The sequence below is a fragment of the Hippopotamus amphibius genome, chromosome 2, assembly GCF_030028045.1.
Source record: "Hippopotamus amphibius kiboko isolate mHipAmp2 chromosome 2, mHipAmp2.hap2, whole genome shotgun sequence".
Taxonomy (NCBI): Eukaryota; Metazoa; Chordata; class Mammalia; order Artiodactyla; family Hippopotamidae; genus Hippopotamus; species Hippopotamus amphibius.
This window is the reverse complement of record NC_080187.1, coordinates 88,499,608-88,518,093: the sequence shown is the minus strand read 5'-3', so window position 1 is coordinate 88,518,093 and position 18,486 is coordinate 88,499,608. Positions and strand designations below refer to the sequence as shown.

Sequence of the window (18,486 nt, the reverse complement as noted above, 5' to 3'; positions counted from 1 at the left end):
AACTGACATTATTTTCAGGTAACATGATATTACATATTTAAAACCTAAAGACTCTACCAAAAAACTGTCAGAACTAATAAATAAATTCATAAAGTTGCAGGATACAAAATTAATATACAAATATCAGTTGCATAGTTGCATTTCTATACACTAATAACAAACTATCAGAAAGTTATTAAGAAAACAATCCCATTTACAATTGTATCAAAAAGAATAAAATACCGAGGAATAAATTTAACCAGCAAGGTAAAAGATCTGTACAGTGAAGGCACTGATTAAAGAAAATGAAGACAATACCAATAAATGGAAAGCTCTTCCATGCTCATAGATGGGAAAAAATAAATATTCTTAAAATGGACATACTGCCCAAGCAATCCACAGATTCAACACAATCCCTATCATAATTCTGACCGCATTTTTTCACAGAAATAGAAAAAACAATCCTAAAATTTGTATGGAACCTCAAAAGATCTCAAATAACCAAAGCAATCTTAAGAAAGAAGAACCAAGCTGGAGGCATCTCATCTCCTGATTTCAAAATATATTACAAAGCTATAGTAATCAAAATAGTATACTGACATAAAAAGACACTTAGAACAATGGAACAGAATAGACAGTCCAGAAAAAAACCCACTCTAATATAGTCAATTAACTTATGACAAAGGAGCCAAGAAGAGTCAGTAGGGAAAGGATAGTCCCTTCAATAAATGGTCTTGGGAAAACTGGACAGCCACAAGCAAAGAATGAAACTGGACTACTATCTTATACTATACAAAAAATCAACTCGAAATGAATCAAAGACTTGAATGTAGAACCTGAAACCATAAAACTGGTGGAAGAAAGCATATTGGGTAAGCTCTTCGAGGTTGGTCTTGACAATGATTTTTTGGATTTGACACTAAAAGCAAAGCCACCAAAGCAAAATAAACTAGTGGGACTACATCAAACTAAAAACCTTCTGCAAAACACAGGAAATCACCAACAAAATGAAAAGACAACCTATGTAATGGGAAAAAATATCTGCAAATCATATATCTAACATGGGGTTAATATCCAAAATATATAAAGAACTCATACAACTCAACAGAAAAACAATTTTTTTGATTAAAAAATGGGCATAGGACCTGAACAGACATTTTCCTAAGAAGATATACTGATGGCCAACAGGTATGTGAAAAGGTACTCAACATCACTAATCATCAGGGAAATGCAAATCAAAACCACAATGAGATATCACCTCACATCTGTTAGATTAGAATGGCTATCATCAAAAAGATAAAAGGTAAGTGTTGGCAAAGATGTGAAGAAAAGGAAACCCTTTTATACTGTTGGGGGGAATGTAAATTGGTGCAGTCACTATGGAAAGCAGTACGGAGGCCCCTCAAAAATTTAAAAATAGAACTGCCATATGATCCAGCAATTTTAATTCTGGGTATATATCCAAAGGAAATGAAAACAGGATGTCAAAGAGATACCTGCACTCTCATGTTCACTGCAGTATTATTCACAACAGCCAAGATATGGAAGCAACCTAATTATCTATCAATGGATGAATGGTAAAAAAGATGCTGTACACAATGGAATGGAAAATACACAATGGAATATTACTCAGCCATGAGAAAGGAGGAAACTCTGCTATTTGCGATAACATGGATGCACCTTGATGGCATTATACCAACTGAAATAAGCCAAATGTTATCACTTATCTGTGGAGTTAAAAAAAAGATAAAAGTTCAATGCACAGAAACTGAGAGTAGAAAAGTAGTTGCCAGAGGCTGGGGTTGAGGGAAATAGGGAGAGGTTGGTAAAAGGGTACGAATTTTAGCTATAAGATGAATAAGGTCCAAGGACCTAATGTAAAACAGGGAGACCATTGCTTTATCACCTCATTGTACAACTGAAATTTGAGAGATGAACTTAAATGTTCTCATAAAAAAGAAAGATTAATATGTGAGGTGATGGATGTGTTAATTAACTAGATGGGGAAATTCTTGCAAAGTGTATACATATATCAAGTTATCATAATGCACAATTCAAGTATCTTATAAATTTATATGTTAATTATTCCTCAACAAAGCCCAAATAATATAAAAAACTAAATCATAAAAGCAGTCAGAGAAAAGATACATTACTTCAATGGAGGAACAATAAAACTAACAACTGACTTTACAACAGAAATGATGGAAACCAGGAGAAAGGAAATAACATCTTTTAAAATCTGAAAATAACTCCAAACCTATAATTCTATGCCAAGCAAATAAATCCTTCAAAAATGAAAGAGACATAAAGATATCTCCAGGTGAACCAAAACTGGGAGAATTTGTTCCAGTACATTTCCAAGAGTCAGAAAACAATACTCCCAGAAAGAAGCTTAGAAACTTATGAAGACACAAAGGACTAGAAAAAGCATCAATATGTGGAAAACTCTAAACAAATACTGACTTCATACAACATATGCATTACAACACAATATACAAATGACAACAATTACGTCTTGCTGTTATGAGTTTTAGTTCTACATCTATTTTATGCTCCCATAATACCAAAAATGATGATGATAGGAGGGGTTCTAAGGCCACTATATTTATTATTTCGGCAATGTTTAAAGTACCAATTTATACTAAACTTCAGAAAACCAAGAATTTTTTGATCTCTGGGAAAGCCATTTTAAAAAGAGTAAAGGTACAAACACCATCAGAAGGAATAAATTGGAAATCTTTTTTAATTGAAAATTTCAAAGCAAGTAAGGAAAAGAGAAAAATGGAAACAAAAAACAGATGGGTCAAGTAGAAAATAAATAGTAAGATGACAAGATTAATATTAGTCGCAGTAATTAAAAATGGACTATTTCAATTAGAAAACAAAGATTATCAAACTAGACTCACAAAAAAAAAAGGAAATATTTGGTGTTTACAAGACACACTGACAAGACATAACTGAAAAAGATGGAAAGTAAAAAGACTGAAAAAAATATACCATGAAAATACTAACCAAAAGAAAGCTGATATAGCTAAATTAATAATAAAGAAAAATACTGTAAGGCAAGAATAATTACTACAGATAAAAAGGTATAATTTAAAATGATACAAGAGTCAATCCATTAGAACAATATTAGAATTCTAAGAGTGTATGCACCTGGTAACATAGATTTAAATTATCAACATCTAAATTATTGAAATGATTAAAATTGACTTCAATGAATACTAAGTACTATTGAGCATTTGTTTTGCTTCATATCCTTGGAATACTTAGGGTTATATAAATTATAAAATATTTTCTCCAGGTTTAGTTATAACTCTGGTCCTAGAATTTAGCTTTACTCTAATAAGTTTAAGTAAGTTAGAGACACCAATAATAAATAGACTATATAAAAACAGTATTAGTCAAACAAAATAGTCTTCCTTATACTGGATAACATTTTGGTAAAGTTCTCCTCTCCATATACCTAACTTAAAAATACTCGAATCACTTCATTCAGAAAACATACCATAAACAGGATTAAAATACACTGCACTCCTCAATAGGATACCAAATGATCTTGGAAATGTCGTAACATGTCCTTTGGGTTTCAATTTCATTATCTCTAATACAACAAGGATACTACAAGACTTGAACAATTCCTGCTCAGCACTAGTAGCTAAAAGAACTCTGTCAGGTCCCCAGAAGTATTTGTAATTTACTGCTATTATCAAAGTAGTTTTATTACAAACAACATGATATAGCTAATTATTTTCTTTTCATTTGGTAATCCTACTGACTAATAATTATGATTTTTTAAAAACTAAAAATCACCTATATTGTTTCTACAAGTGATTGGTCTTATGAAAATTAGGTTTGAATTTTTAAAACCCAGCTTGTACTGACTTTTTATATTTTCTTCCTAGATTTTAAATCTCTTAATAAACTTTTACTATGCTGTTATTCTTTTGTCAACACTCATTATGCACGTAAATACATGTCTATGTACATATTTCTAAATATTCATATATTAGTACCACCTGTAATCAGTTTTTCCATTTAAAAAAAAAAGCAATCTTCCCTCTAAATGATAGTAATTTTTCCAGAGTTTCTACCTTTCATTTGGAGAGACAAATCACTTTGTAATTTGTAATGTCTTAATCCTTCAGCTAAATATTACCATTATATTCTTATTTAAGTATTGCAATTTCTTTAATCTGTCACCGATCTCCCAGTAATACTGTTAAACAGTCTGTAAAATTTTCATAGAAATTAATAGGCAAAAGAAAAACTGTTCCCTCCTTCTGAGAGCTTTCACTAAAATCAAATGCAACATAAATTGAAAGTCTATTAACTATGGAGTACTTTTACATGTTATCTCATTTGATCTCATTACTATTCATGTTTTTCAGAAGTGGACATTGCAAAAGGTAAAGGATGTGTCAAAGGTTATATTCAAAATAAGAAAAGCGAGGCTTAATTCCAGGTGTGTCTGTTTATAAAATCAAGATCTTTCCACTACCAAAAGTTGGCAAATGCAACATAAAGAGCCAGAAACTTAATATTTTAGGCTTTTGGGCCCATATGCCTCTGTCACAACTACTCAACTCTGCTGTTGTAGCACAAAAGCGATAGTAAATATATGTAAACAAATGAGAGTAGCTGTGTTTCAAGCAAAACTTTATTATTAAAAACAGGTAGAGGGTCAAATCTATCCCAACACCCATAGTTTGCCAGTCCCTCCACTATACTATAATGCATTCCCTCCTAGAGAAGCTCTATTAGCCTTTCATTAACACCACTAAATTTCACCTCTCTCTCAATTTTTAAAACATTCTGGCCTTAATCTTATTGGTAAATTTTTATTTTAATGCTTTTCTTATTAGGCTCAATCTATTTAAACAAGTTACTCTTGGAAGAATATGTATAACCAATAACATATTTTAACTACAATATCAATTATATCAGAAATTAATCTATAATTGAGATTCAAACCCAAGGAGTTTGGCTTTAAAGTCACACTCATGACTAGGCCACCCTACACGGCTGTTGTGGGAATTAAAAGAAATGACACGTGCAGAAAAAGTGCCTTGTCGACCCTAAATGACTCTTTAAATACTAGCTGCTATTGCATTAGAGCTTTTGATCTGGATGTTTTGGGTGACTCTTCTTTTATACCTGGTCTTACTAGAAAGTAAAATTAAAATATGAGAAAGCATAAAAAAGGAAATTAATCTACAAATCAGATAAAACATTTCTAAAACTATAGTACTAGCATGCACTAAATTCTCAGTGTGATAATGTCAAACACCTATATTTACAGTTCTCTCTTTTGAACTTTTTTCAGTTATTAGTATCTAACTTTAATTGCTCACTCCGTATTTAATAAGCAGAATTACCACAAGGCCCCACTAATATATGTCACCAAGCAACAACGGTAAATATCCTCTTTTAATTATACAAAATTATCGTGTACGAAAAAGATCTAAATACACAGAACTTAAAGACCATCTCTCAATTGCTCTCTTATTACAAAATTTAATTGTATGTACCACCACTGAACTTGCTGTTTTTAATAAAAAAGATTTAAACAGTATAAAATGATACAAATAGGAAAGAAACACACCCTTCTCCATCAAGGATTCTATTCCTTCTTCCCTCTCCCCTTCTCTACCTTGTTTCCTCACACACACACACTTGCGCATCCTCTCTCTCTCTCTCTCTCTGTCACACACACACACACACACACACACACACAGAAAGCATTTTAAAAACAATCTAGGTCTAAATGACACATAGGATCAGGCTCAAATACCAGTTCTACACACAAAGCACACAAGATACGATTCAGAAAAGACAAAATCAGGTTTGAATCCCAGCTCTACAACTAAAATCAGTTGAATAATCACTTCCTAGCTTCACATCTTCAGTAACTACTTATTTAACTTCTATTAGTCTGTTTCCTCATCTATAAAAACGGGGGGAAATCATGCCACTTCATGTGGCTGTTGTGAGCATTTAAGTGAGAATTAAAATCACATGCCCACATCACAGTGTTGATATATAGTCAAGACATAAAACTCCTACCTGATGCTCTTACCAACCCCACCACCATTCTGGGCAAACCTTACTGACATCCGCTGTAGTTCCTCTAAAAACAGGAAAAGCATTGCCTCAAACGGTATATACAATAACTTTTTAAGGCATCCTGCAAATTCATCTTATCACTACTGTTAAAAGTCAGGGGAAAAAAAATCCTTTCTCTCAAGAACTTAATGTTCCTTTGAGAACCTTTAAGAATTAAACACGTCTGTTTTTATTCCTAAAAAGAAACAAGAAGCTAACATTTTTCACTTTGCTTTTCATTATTGTAGATATCTTTTTTATTTATTTTTTCATTATTGTAGATATTTGTAAACCAAAATATATATATTGAAATATCTAATATGTTGCTTTTTAAAGAAGTCAATACTAATAAATAATCATAAATAGATTTGGTTAAAAGGCAATGTCAGAATAGCGTCCACTTTCTCAATTTCAATATATTTTAAAATGCACCAATTTGAGGGTTTATGTTCATTGTTTTTGTTTTCAATTTTCTACACTTAAAAGCACCATATGTTAATAACTGTATACTATAGTTGCTGTAACATTAGTAGATATAAACATTTCTTACCAAGTTACGCTTTTTTAGTGGAAGAAAGTAATAATAGTGGCAGAAAGAAAACATCAGTGCGTAGCAAGTAAGAAGTTCAGTGTAGAAACACAACTGCAGAAAAAGCCAATGATTATCTTCACCAACACAATTGTTAATCCTGAAGAAAACAAAAAAGGAAAAAGAAAAAATATTTCAAACTTTAATAAGATGTTAACTTTAGGATAGTAAAACTAGAGATAAACACAACTTCATATGTGTTTTACTTCATGAAGATAAGCTAAAGTCACTCAAACCTAAAAGCAAAGAATACATAAGAAAAGATATGACATAAATATGCCACCTCACATTTGTAAAGCACATTCTACTTTTCAAAGAAGTCCCGTATATGACTCCCCTTCAACTCAACAACAACCCAGCGAGGCAGGAAGAACAGATGCTTCACTGATACAAAAAAAGGAACAAAGGAGTTAGGACACTTGCCAGAGGATGTACAGTTAGGAGAGACAGTGGTCAAGAGAACAAGAACCCTCTTCTGTATACTGCTCTTCCATCGGGGCATGCTGGCTGTGGAGACCAATTTGAATATGAAGTAAAATAACTTAAACCTGCCACTCTGACATACTGCTAAGCATTCACAGTTTTTCTTACTTCTAAAAATCTAACCTTGGTTGCTGAAAATAAACATATTCAAAAGTGTTTATAAATTCTTAGAGCTACATTTCCACCAATACAACAGTGAACCACAACCAGGAAAAAAGATTGTTATAACCCCCAAATAATCAAGAGTAATGCAACCTGAATATTGTATTATTCCAAAGTTATTTATTGTACCTAAATTTTCAAAATATTTTACAATGCCAGTAAAAAACTCTAGTTTAAAACTACAAATTACCTTTCACTAATGTTTTCATTTCAACGTACTGTTATACTGCCACTGTTTGAAAAAAAAATAAATAGGGTCAAATTCCTAACTTAAATAGTTATTTTAAAGGAGTGTTGTCTAACTATTTTTTAAAATCAGATATATAACTGAACAGAAAACGTGGAAGAGGCATTTCTTAGACTGAAGAGTTCATGCTTCATAAATAAGAAAACTTTCTGTGTTTTTTTATCTGCAAGCAGGGCTACCACAGAAGGGTGCTTCTATATGCACTCAAAAATACTCTTCAATAGCTGTTGCTTGAAAGATGACTTCTCCTTGTCCCATCCTTCCTGTGCCCCCAAAATTTGAGAAATAACTGCTATGATCATGGCATTCTTCTTAAGCACAGAACTTTAAGAAACACTAAGATAATCTACATGTAAGAGTTCTTTTGGTAACAAATTTCTTGGAAAGAGTGATCAGAGCCAAAAATAGAGTAAATCTTGAGGTCATCAGAGAACTGACCTCCAAATCTAAAGCTGTTAACGCAGTTTCTGAAAATATCAAAAATTCTCCTTGCTTTCAGTTTACACTATACATTTCCCACACTCTCTGAATATCTCAGCAATACTCTATTAGGGAATTCAATCACATAAATCCCTAGATCTATTCAGGCCTTTGGTCTACCCTCCTTTCCTATTCTTCAACTCTTTCTACTTCCACTCTTCTTCCCACTGGTGCTCTGAGAAGATGACTAAAACTGTGGAAGCACAAGGCCTAGGAACAGAGAGCTCACTCCAATCTTAGAATTTTGGTTAAACAGCACTTTATTTTGTCACCAAGCCAGTCTTTATTCCTTGAAAATAAATAAAATCACTAATCTACATGGTACCAAAAATGTTCCTAGTTGATTTTTTTTTTAAGCTTAAGCTATTGCATTCACTTAAAAGGAAGTTCCAATATCCAACCATCATGAACATTAATTACATTTTAAACAGAAATATTACTCAAAAAAGTATGTAAAATTGAGTGTTTCAGTGTGATTATCACTTACCCGATAATACATGTTTCACACCGCTTTAAAAAAATCTATTACTATTATAATTGTAAACAAAGCACTGAGGTTTGTAAAATCACTTGAGAGTTAATGTTTAAATTCAAGGTACATTTTTTAAACACCAACTGTATGTTATGCACTAAACTGTCCTGTTGATGGAATTTTAATTTTTTTTTACATAGTAACAAAGTGCTTTTATTTTTTCTTAATCTCAGGAAATTACCTTCTATTTAAATTTTATAGTGAAAACCAAATACTTACTAATAATAACTTGTGCTATCAAAAATAAGGAAAACCCTAAATTGATTAGCATTATTAGGCAAAGCTAAACTCTACCCTGAGTCAACTTTAGATAAATACAATTATAAATTTAAGAAGATTATTATGTAGCTAACTTTGTATATATGCATGTATGTGTGTACAAACATAAATACATGTATATAGATATATTTATAAAGTGCTATACCATACCAGTTTAAATATTTATACAGAGATCCCAGGCTAGGAAAACAGAATTAAATACAATATCTTTTCACAGATTTTTGTGACAGCTTTGAAATGAGATACAATGCAGAACTCTCACAGCATTTGTTTTCAAAAATTCTATTTCTCGACTGAACATTTTCTTTAAATATTACAAGAGAGCCCCCTATTGACCAAAAATGTTGGCAGTTCAGCAGAGTCAGCTAACTACCACTTTTTACACACCTAGCCAGCATGTAATGTTAATACCTATATCCAATACATAACACTGAAAAAGGCTGAAAGGGGGTGAAAATGAGGTATAAGGGTATCTGAAATGTGTTACTCTTTAATTCAACAAATTGGAAGGGAAATACAAACAATGAGATGTATACAGTTTATTACAATTAGAAACAAACAGCTACTATATTTATATTTAAGTATTTTCTATATGTCAGATACTATACTGAATGCTTTACATATATTGCCTCATTTAATAAAACCATCTTATTTCTTTTGTATATTTGGGTGCATGTTAATTCTTAGTTTTCTGCTCAAACATCTCCCTGTGAGAAAATACAGGATCTCTGGAAAAATGACTTTGGGAGTTGACAGAACCATATGATCAAACAAAGATATCCTTAATAACAGGTCTTCTTAAACTATGTAACTCTAATATAACCTTTGTTTAAATCTGTTAAGTACTAAGATTTATTTTTTACTAGTTTTTTTTTTTTTCCAAAAAGTGAATTATTCATTTCTTACCATGGACAGTGATGATCCATTCTCCTAACACAGTGGCCGCAGCGGCTGCAGTGATGGGAACGCTTCGGTCTCATCAAATTACACTTGTTACACAATTCCCAGAACTCCCTTTCTAGAGAAGGAGATTAAAATCCATTTAATAAAGGTACATGAGTAATGCTGAAATTCAGCAACAAGTGTTTAGAAGAGTTTATAGGAATTCTGCAGTGTAAATGTTTGCCATAAACACTGCTGCTCTATTCCATGCATGTTTTATTTTGTACATTTCTAATTTTAAACACTATAAAGATAATACACTATTAACAGTCAAATTAAGAGATAGAAAACAACATATTTGGGTTTAAGCATATTGCTATAAGTAAAATTTAATGACAAAACCCTGAAGTACAACCAAATTACTATATTAAAACAGAATTTTATGTAAACAAATTAATTTCTAGAAATGTATTATCTAAAGGCTTTTCTAAAGAAGAAATAATGCTGAGTACTGGTTTCATACATTAATAAGCCAAAATCAGTTGTATAATATCATAAAAACAGAGATGGCATCCTCCCAAACTCCCCAAATGAAACCATTTTTTTAAAAATAGTAATGGATTCATTTGGGAAAATTTACGAAAGAGGGTTGAAAAAAGATTTCAGATGGGTTTAAGAGGTACTAGAATAGTTTCAGAAGTGAAGACGATTACAAGAAAATTACTATTTAACGGAAATAAAGGAGTTCTTTACAAAACTCTATCCTACCACCAAGTAGCAATTTCCTCTAGTCTGTTGTGAAATAGCACACAATTAAGCTTTGTGCTAAAAACATGAAGTTTACAGGAATAAAGGGAAAAGTCATTTGTTTTCATTAAGAATTGCTCTAATTAGATACATAAAAACTCTATGGGACAGTCATCTATGAAGACAAGATAACTGTTATACAGAACATATCACTTTAATATTTCTTGAAATGGAATTTTACTTTCATAAAAATTCTTAAACCTTGTATCACTTATGGAAAACTACAGCCTAACCTCACTAAAAGTATGAGCACAGTATATTAACCTAACTCCAATACTCAGAGTGAATATTAGTATATGCAAAGTATGACCTAGCACACAGTAGGTAGTCACTAAATCCTTGCTAAATAAAGCATAAAAATTTTAAAATTTTTTAAATGAAAGATACTAAACATAAGTAACAGAAGAGAATAGTGGGTAGTTTTCAATTTTCTAAAAAGATAACCTACTTTAATTAAATTATTTCTAGTTTAATAGCCAGAAGTAAAATCAATATACTGGAATTTTATAGTAAAGTGTTAGAAAAACATTCTGCTACAAATGTCTCTGAAGAAATCAATAAAGCATGAATAAAAGCTATACCAAATTAATCATTTGTTCCAATAATACAAAAGTTGAGAAATTATCTTTTACATTTAAAATACTTCATTTTAAAATAAAATTCTCTTCCATTTCTTACTTACAGTTCTTATTTTAATGAAAACATATTACATGAGAGAGCAACAATATTACAGCTTAATTTAGGTACAATTAAACTATTATAATTTAACTGTTAGTGAAATAGACATGTCATATGTAGCATAATGCAGTGTCACAAGCATATGCTTTTTTTTTTTCCACTTAGCTAGATGTTCCCAAACATCCCAATGTTAAAACTCTGAATTCACATACTACAAGGATTATGGTCAGGAAGAAGACTCTCTTCAATGAGCCAATTTTCATTAAAAGACAACATGAAAACTTTATGTTCTTAAACCAGCCCCTTAAAGGATAAATACTGGGTATTCTCTACCGGCATTTTCAGCATATAATATTCCAAAGAATATATTATTGTTTCATACTCAAAATCTTGTGTCCTCAGAAAAGAAATGTTTGGCTATAGTCAGAGAAAGACTGTAATTCATTCTGTAGTGTAGACTGTGGTTGGCAAACTACAGTCCACAGGTAAATCCAGGCCACCATCTGATTTTGTATGACCCATGAGCTAAGAATGTTTTTTACAAATTTAAATGATTGAAAATAATAATGATATTAACAATAATTTGTGGCATGTAAAAATCTTGGAATTTAAATTTCAGTGCCCGTAAACAAAGCTTTATCTGAACATAGCCATGCCCATTCATTTACATACTGTCTATGGCTGCTTTTGGGCAACAATGACAGAGCTGAGGAGTTGTGAGAGAAACCATATGGTCCATAAAGCTAAAAATACTTGCTATCTGGCCCTTAACAGTATAGAAGATTGTGCTGACCTATGGTCTGGAACATAAATTTGTTCAAAGAAAGAATCTGAGCCATTGAAGGCTCAATTTAAGATATAAAAATCTAAAATGAAAAATACCAATGAAAATGTACATTTTCACACACAAGCACACACATTTATGTTTTTAGAAAACAAAGAAAAAAATCACTATTTTTAAAATCCAGAAATTTAATTAAAGTATCATCTGTTATTGCTTTGCAGAGCAAGAAGAAAAGCCATCCATTTTAACCTACCCTATGTATCTATAAACCATTTCTTAGTTTTCTCCCTTTTTTCTTCTTCAGGGTTTATTCATGTCCAGATAGGATCTTGGTGACTGATACATTCTGGTGTCTGATGATTACCTATAAGACTTTTGTACTACCCATCTAACAAAATAAAATAAAAGCCTATGGGAAATACCAATTTGTACACTTTAAATATATGCAGTTTATTGTATGTCAATTGTATCTCAATAAAAGTTCTTAAAAAAGAAAGCCTAGGGGAGACAGAATCCAACTGCTAATTTACGGTAGCTATAGAAGATTAAAAATTAACAGATACAGTTTTTAAAGGAAAGAAAAATCAAAACATAAAACAAATAAAAGAAAAAAAAAGGTAAACTCTATAAATGATAGATGCTCCTTAATGTAAGGTAAACAGCATCGCATTGTTTAACAGGGAACTTTATTAATGCTATAAATGCATGAATGACTACAAAGCAAGATTTGATTTGGTTTGGTTTATCCCTCAAAAAAAGGAATCACGTTCTATTTGAGATTTGAGTCTTTTAAAAGACTCGCATATTGGGGGCCTTTACTCAATTACTATAATTCAAATCTCAAAGTAATATTTTGGGGACAATAATACAGCTTGAAACTACAAAAATCAATACAAAGATTGGATCTTAATAGGGGTTTTCTGACAGAATTGGTTGCCGATGTAGGAAATAAATGAACAAACAAAACAAAACAGAAACAAACAAAACTCAAGAAACAAAGAACAAACTGGTGGTTGCCAGAAGGGAGAGGAGAGGGAGTGGGGCAAAGTAAGCGAAGAGGAGTAAGAAGTACAAACTTCCAGCTATAAAATAAACAAGTCATAAGGATGCAATGTACAGCAAGGGGAATATACATCAATAAAAAAATAAAAATAAGAAGAAAGTGGCACTAGTGATGACAAAAACATGGAAGTCTTAACATGCAAGTTAAGAGCTTGATGATGAAAACGTTCTAAGACTGATTGTGGGGATGGTTGTATGACTCTGTGTATATACAAAAGCCATCAAATTGTACACTTTAAATGAGTGAATTACATGACGTGAATTATACTCAAAGTTGTTTTTAAAAAGTTAAGAGATTGAATAATATCATTTCATAAAATTCAAAGATGATAAAAAGTACTATTTCTATAGTTTAAACATGCATGTGAGTAATTTAAATAGACATTTAATGATTTCACTTGACTATTTCATCTACATGTCCCAAAGTTTATAAAATTGAATTCTGGGGATCTACACATTGGAACATTCTCTTAGATTCAAAATGCCTCATGTTTGGAGGGTCACATAGAGACTAAAGTTATTCTGTTTAAAAAACAGAAAGGCATGTAAAATATTTCAGAGTAATTCAATTTTAAAAAATAGTTAAAATAATAAAAGTATTAGGATTTAAGTTTCCTTTTCTAAAGAGTTCAATAAAAATATATAAAAATATAAAGCTGCTCAACCTTAAAACAATGCTGAATAAATGTCACTATTTTGTAGCCCCAGCTCTTTAGTCATGCTATATTAGTTTCCAACGTTAACTTTTTTTTACTAAGTTAAAACTATATCTACACAATAATCAGGTAACCAGCACCAAAAAGCACAGGATAACTTCAATTAGTTTGCTTCAAACCAAAGCAAAGGTGAATAAAGAGGTAAGATAATTAATCTGTATAAAGATCCACGGTAAAACAGATGATGGAGACAAGGATCTGGGCCTCACAGCAGCTCTGTAACAACCTGCTGTGTGACCTATGAAAGACAATCTATGCTTCTCATTACCCCTTCTACCCACCTCATACAATTACCATGAGGATCATATTACAAGATACCAAAAGACTCTGGAACCATTAAAATGTGATAAATGAATGCATGTTTTTTCAGTTGGGCAAATGGGAACTCTTCACTGAAGAAAAACAGGCCAAATGTCAATGAGACCAGATATAATGCAGATATCCAAATAGCTGGCAGGATGCCCTGGTGTCCTCCATCACTGGAGCGTATAAGCTAAAGGTAACACAGCAGTTTCAGGTGGATTCAATCTGGTATTTATTTTAAAACACTGCTTTTAAAATTTTGAATTAGTTGCCAATATTTTTTAAAATCATGAAATCTCATAAAAATTGAGATTCCATGTTTTCTCTTCAAAAAGTGCAAGGTCTAAGAATACCAGGCCTGCATGACAATTTCACTGTAGCTGACTAGTGCCACTACCTTTAGACAAGGTATGAGATTTTCAAGAAAAAATAGTTCCTCCCTGGCCCCTGTCACTGATTGGCAGTATCTAACAAGTGTTTGAATGTTTGATCACAGCAAACTAAAGATCTCATCAGAAATGAGACCCAAGTTAGGAAAAGCTTGCTTCACTGATTTTCTGAGAACATTGGGTTTTAGAGTTGAAGTAGAAAATATATGTATTGATATTTTAGAGAGCCTTTGGTTTAGGCTCGTTGAGAAGAGGGATTCTATACAAATTACAGAGTGCCATCCTCCCTGCCCAAACACAGGTGCACGCACACACACATACAATAACCACTAAGTGACAGTGATACTGTTTCTAAAAATTAATAAAAACTAAATATTCAAGATAATTTTCAGAAACTTCTACAGCTACATAAATATCAGTGTCATATCATTCCCATTTAATCATTAAACTTGTAAGGCCAAGTAAGCCCCAAATGATGGATCTCAAAAAACAATCAAAAACTCAAGGGAGGGGCTTCCTAGATGGTGCAGTGGTTAAGAATCCGCCTGCAAATGCAGGGGACACGGGTTTGATCCCTGCTCCAGGAAGATCCCACATGCCTCAGAGCAACTAAGCCCGTGCGCCACAACTATTGAGCCTGCGCTTTAGAGCCCGTGAGCCACAACTATTGGGCCCATGTGCTACAACTACTGAAGCCCACGCGCCTAGAGCCCATGCTCCACAACAAGAGAAGCCATGGCAATGAGGAGCCCGTGCACCACAATGAAGAGCAGCCCCCATTCACGGCAACTAAAAGAAAGCCTGCGAAAAAAAGACCCAACACAGCCAATAAAATAAATAAATTTAAAAAAAAAAACAAACCTCAAGGGAGGCTCACTAAGTGATTTGCCACTTAATCTAATTTTGGAAAGAATTAGTACATTGCTTCTCAAACTTTGCTACACATTAGAATCACCTGGGATCTTTCAAAAATATACATACCTGGCTCTCACCCCCAGACATTCTGATTTAATTAATATGGGATGTGATCTGGACATTGAGATTTTTTAAAGCTCCCTGGGGGTTCTTACGTACAGCAAGTTTGGAAACTACTGAATTACTATAAAAAATTTCCTGGTTTATATGTATAACAAAGTCATAAATTTCTTCCTAAAAGAAAATAGAGAGAGTTCTCAAAGCTTACATAGCAAATGATCAAAAAGAGAAACTCGGGAAAGAAGGTAAAGGAGGTTTACGATATCTGGCATGTAATAAAACATGCAATACATTTGTATTTTTTTGTGTGTTGCCTGAATGGTTACTATGCAATAAAGTAACCAAAAATTACCTTCATTGACACCAGAATGAAAAAGCTTTCAAATTTTTCACTGAATCGTTTGAACTTGAAGAAGTATAGGCAATAGTATTATAATACTACAAATATTTACTCTAAGCAATACTATATCAATAATATCATGAGGTTTAAGTGGCACCATCAAAAAATTCCTTTGCTAAATAAAAATATAATTTCTCAGATAATTATATATCACTCAACAAATGTTTACCTATTACTAAGTGACAGAGACTGTTTAGGCACTAAGGATATACAGTACCAAACAAATGAAGGAAACAAAACAAAAAACTACACCCTTCACAGAGGTTATATAGATCTAGAGTGGGAGGAGGGAGATACAAATAAATAAACAAGTAAACTGCAAAGGAGAGCCAGAGAGTGGGAGATAGGAGGAATCCGCTGGGATTTGTGGTTTTAAATTGAGACGTCTGGAAAGAAAACGTTTGAGGAAAGACTTGAAAGTGGCGTTAGATGACATATATAATTAATATACTAAAGGCAAATAATACATTAAAAAAGATGATAATTCTGGTATTGTAAAACTGATGAATCTGAAGAGTACCATACCATACCTCCATGTGGGATCTTTGGGTTCTCAGGGAGTCTTCCTGGATCAGTTATTGAGGCCCTCACTAAGGCAACCAGACAAAATATGGCAATGCCATAGAATACTTGGAAATAAACAAACAAATAAATAAGTAAGATTAGTATTTACCCTTCAAAACATTTTTTCAACAAGCATATCTAAAGGTTAAATGTATATTTTAATTAATACCATCAGGATAAATAATTTTCAAAGATAAGATGAAAAGATGATTAATTCATTTCATTCATCAAATAATACTGCCAAGAGGACTATCTAAAATGTACTAATTTTAAATAGTTATTTTGCATAATAATACCCAATAAACTTGTTATAAACCAGATTCTTTATTAACAGAAATTCTCTATCAACTATGGTATAAATGAACCCCTTTTAATTACTGCATGTACTATATTTGACAGAATCAAAGCAGCATTTTATCCTATTCTACAATTAAACTTTTTCATTAACTCTAACTGGCTAGCTTCAAAATTACATTGGGTTAGTGATGTTCAATTGCTCTTTTCAACAGATCTTAAGATGCTTAATTTGAAAATAGAGAATCTAGAAACTTTTGTGTTTTAAAATGCATAACAAGAAAAAAATAACAGTAAGGGAAAATACATCCATTCAACATAATTCTATCTTCTAGATGAAAAAGAAATAGGCATTTTGTTGGGGGAAATAAAGGGACTGCACCTGTAACAGGAAACTTTGTTCAAGTGCTAACTCCACGGCTGCCTGCACGGTATTGGTCAGTTTTATCATTTGTAAAACAGATTATACTTCCCAAAGCCCTTATGAGGTCAAAATGACATAATGTACACGGAAACTATAAAAGCCATGTACATGTAAAACATATCACTTCAGTCTTATTCTTTTAATCAAAAGCAAGTCATTACCAGTGAATTACAGGAGAAAATAATTATCCAGAAATTCAAAGTATTATCACAATCAAAATCATAATCAATAATTTTATATCATGAAACTTTTTCTCAGTAATGTATTTATAATCATTCTTAAAACTCCTTCCACACTTGCAATAAGTATATAACAGAAACATTAAAAATACACACAGACCTACAGGAATAGCACTATTGTGCCAGTCTGTTTTTAAACAAAATGGTCTTATCTTTTATAGAGTTAGATATGAAGATATCACATTTATCTAACCTTGTAAAATACATAAAGGCCATTCTTTTAAAAAATGTCCATCATTTAGTAAATAACTTCATATTAACAGCACTGAATAATATTAAAAGGAAGGTTATTATAGTGGTATTATACTCCAAAAACATTCACAATGGGAAAAAAATCTTTAATTATCTGAAGAAATAAAGAGTTAGAAACTTACTTATTATTAATATGCCTGGAATATGTCCTTCTTCATAGTGAGGAAAGAGGACAATTTTGGGAATTAAAACAAAGTTGTATAACCAAACAAAGACAATCAAACTCATGCAGCACCAACCATGTGGGTCAACAACAAAGTGAATCCGGAGACCCATTTTGCAGTCCTATGACTGCCTACCAACTCACAAGGAAAGATGAACCTAAGGAAAGGGAAAAAGGAAAAAAATTACCTATATAGGAAAAATTATTTGAATAAAACAAAACTACCTTTTTGGCAATGATAAAAATGACATAAGTTTTCTTGGTACATGTATTTTTGACAAAATAAAACACTTTGGAAAACAAAGGGAAGTTTCAGGCTATTCAAATTTCACCATAAGCTTCAAATAATTTAATTTCAATTTTCATTATGAACTGCAATCATAGAGTATAAACTGGATTACCTTCTGAAGTTAAACACAAGTCTGCCCTTAACTCAGCAATTCCATGTATAAACTCAAGAGAAATGAGGGCACATATTCACCAAAAGATATGATTAAAACTACTAAAAACTTTTGTACATAAGAGTAACTCCCTGCCCACCTGTGAATGGCTACAGAAAAGAAGAAATTAACATATCCCCTCACCGAGGCTGGTCATTCCCCGAGATCTTTTGCAAGACTGATGGCCCTTTAACTTTACTTCCTCACAGCCTCTCCCTCTCTGATTCTATAAAACAAACTGGCATCCAGACCCCGATA

At 32.1% G+C, this 18,486-nt stretch overlaps 1 protein-coding gene across 6 annotated transcripts in view; it reads right to left on the bottom strand.

Moving 5' to 3' along the window:
• ZDHHC21 (zinc finger DHHC-type palmitoyltransferase 21) overlaps positions 1-18,486 on the bottom strand; it is a 68,566-nt gene that overhangs the window by 36,755 nt on the left and 13,325 nt on the right. For all 6 annotated transcript variants that reach the window (XR_009051405.1, XM_057722623.1, XM_057722624.1 and 3 more), the window contains 4 exons: positions 17,748-17,946; positions 16,383-16,481; positions 9,763-9,874; positions 6,635-6,773 (listed from right to left, as the gene is read on the bottom strand). Coding sequence is in view for 5 of the 6 variants with exons in the window: in XM_057722623.1 (XP_057578606.1) it covers positions 6,635-6,773; positions 9,763-9,874; positions 16,383-16,481; positions 17,748-17,901 (504 nt within the window). In the remaining variant the exon portion in view is untranslated. The remainder of the gene's footprint in view (positions 1-6,634; positions 6,774-9,762; positions 9,875-16,382; positions 16,482-17,747; positions 17,947-18,486) is intronic.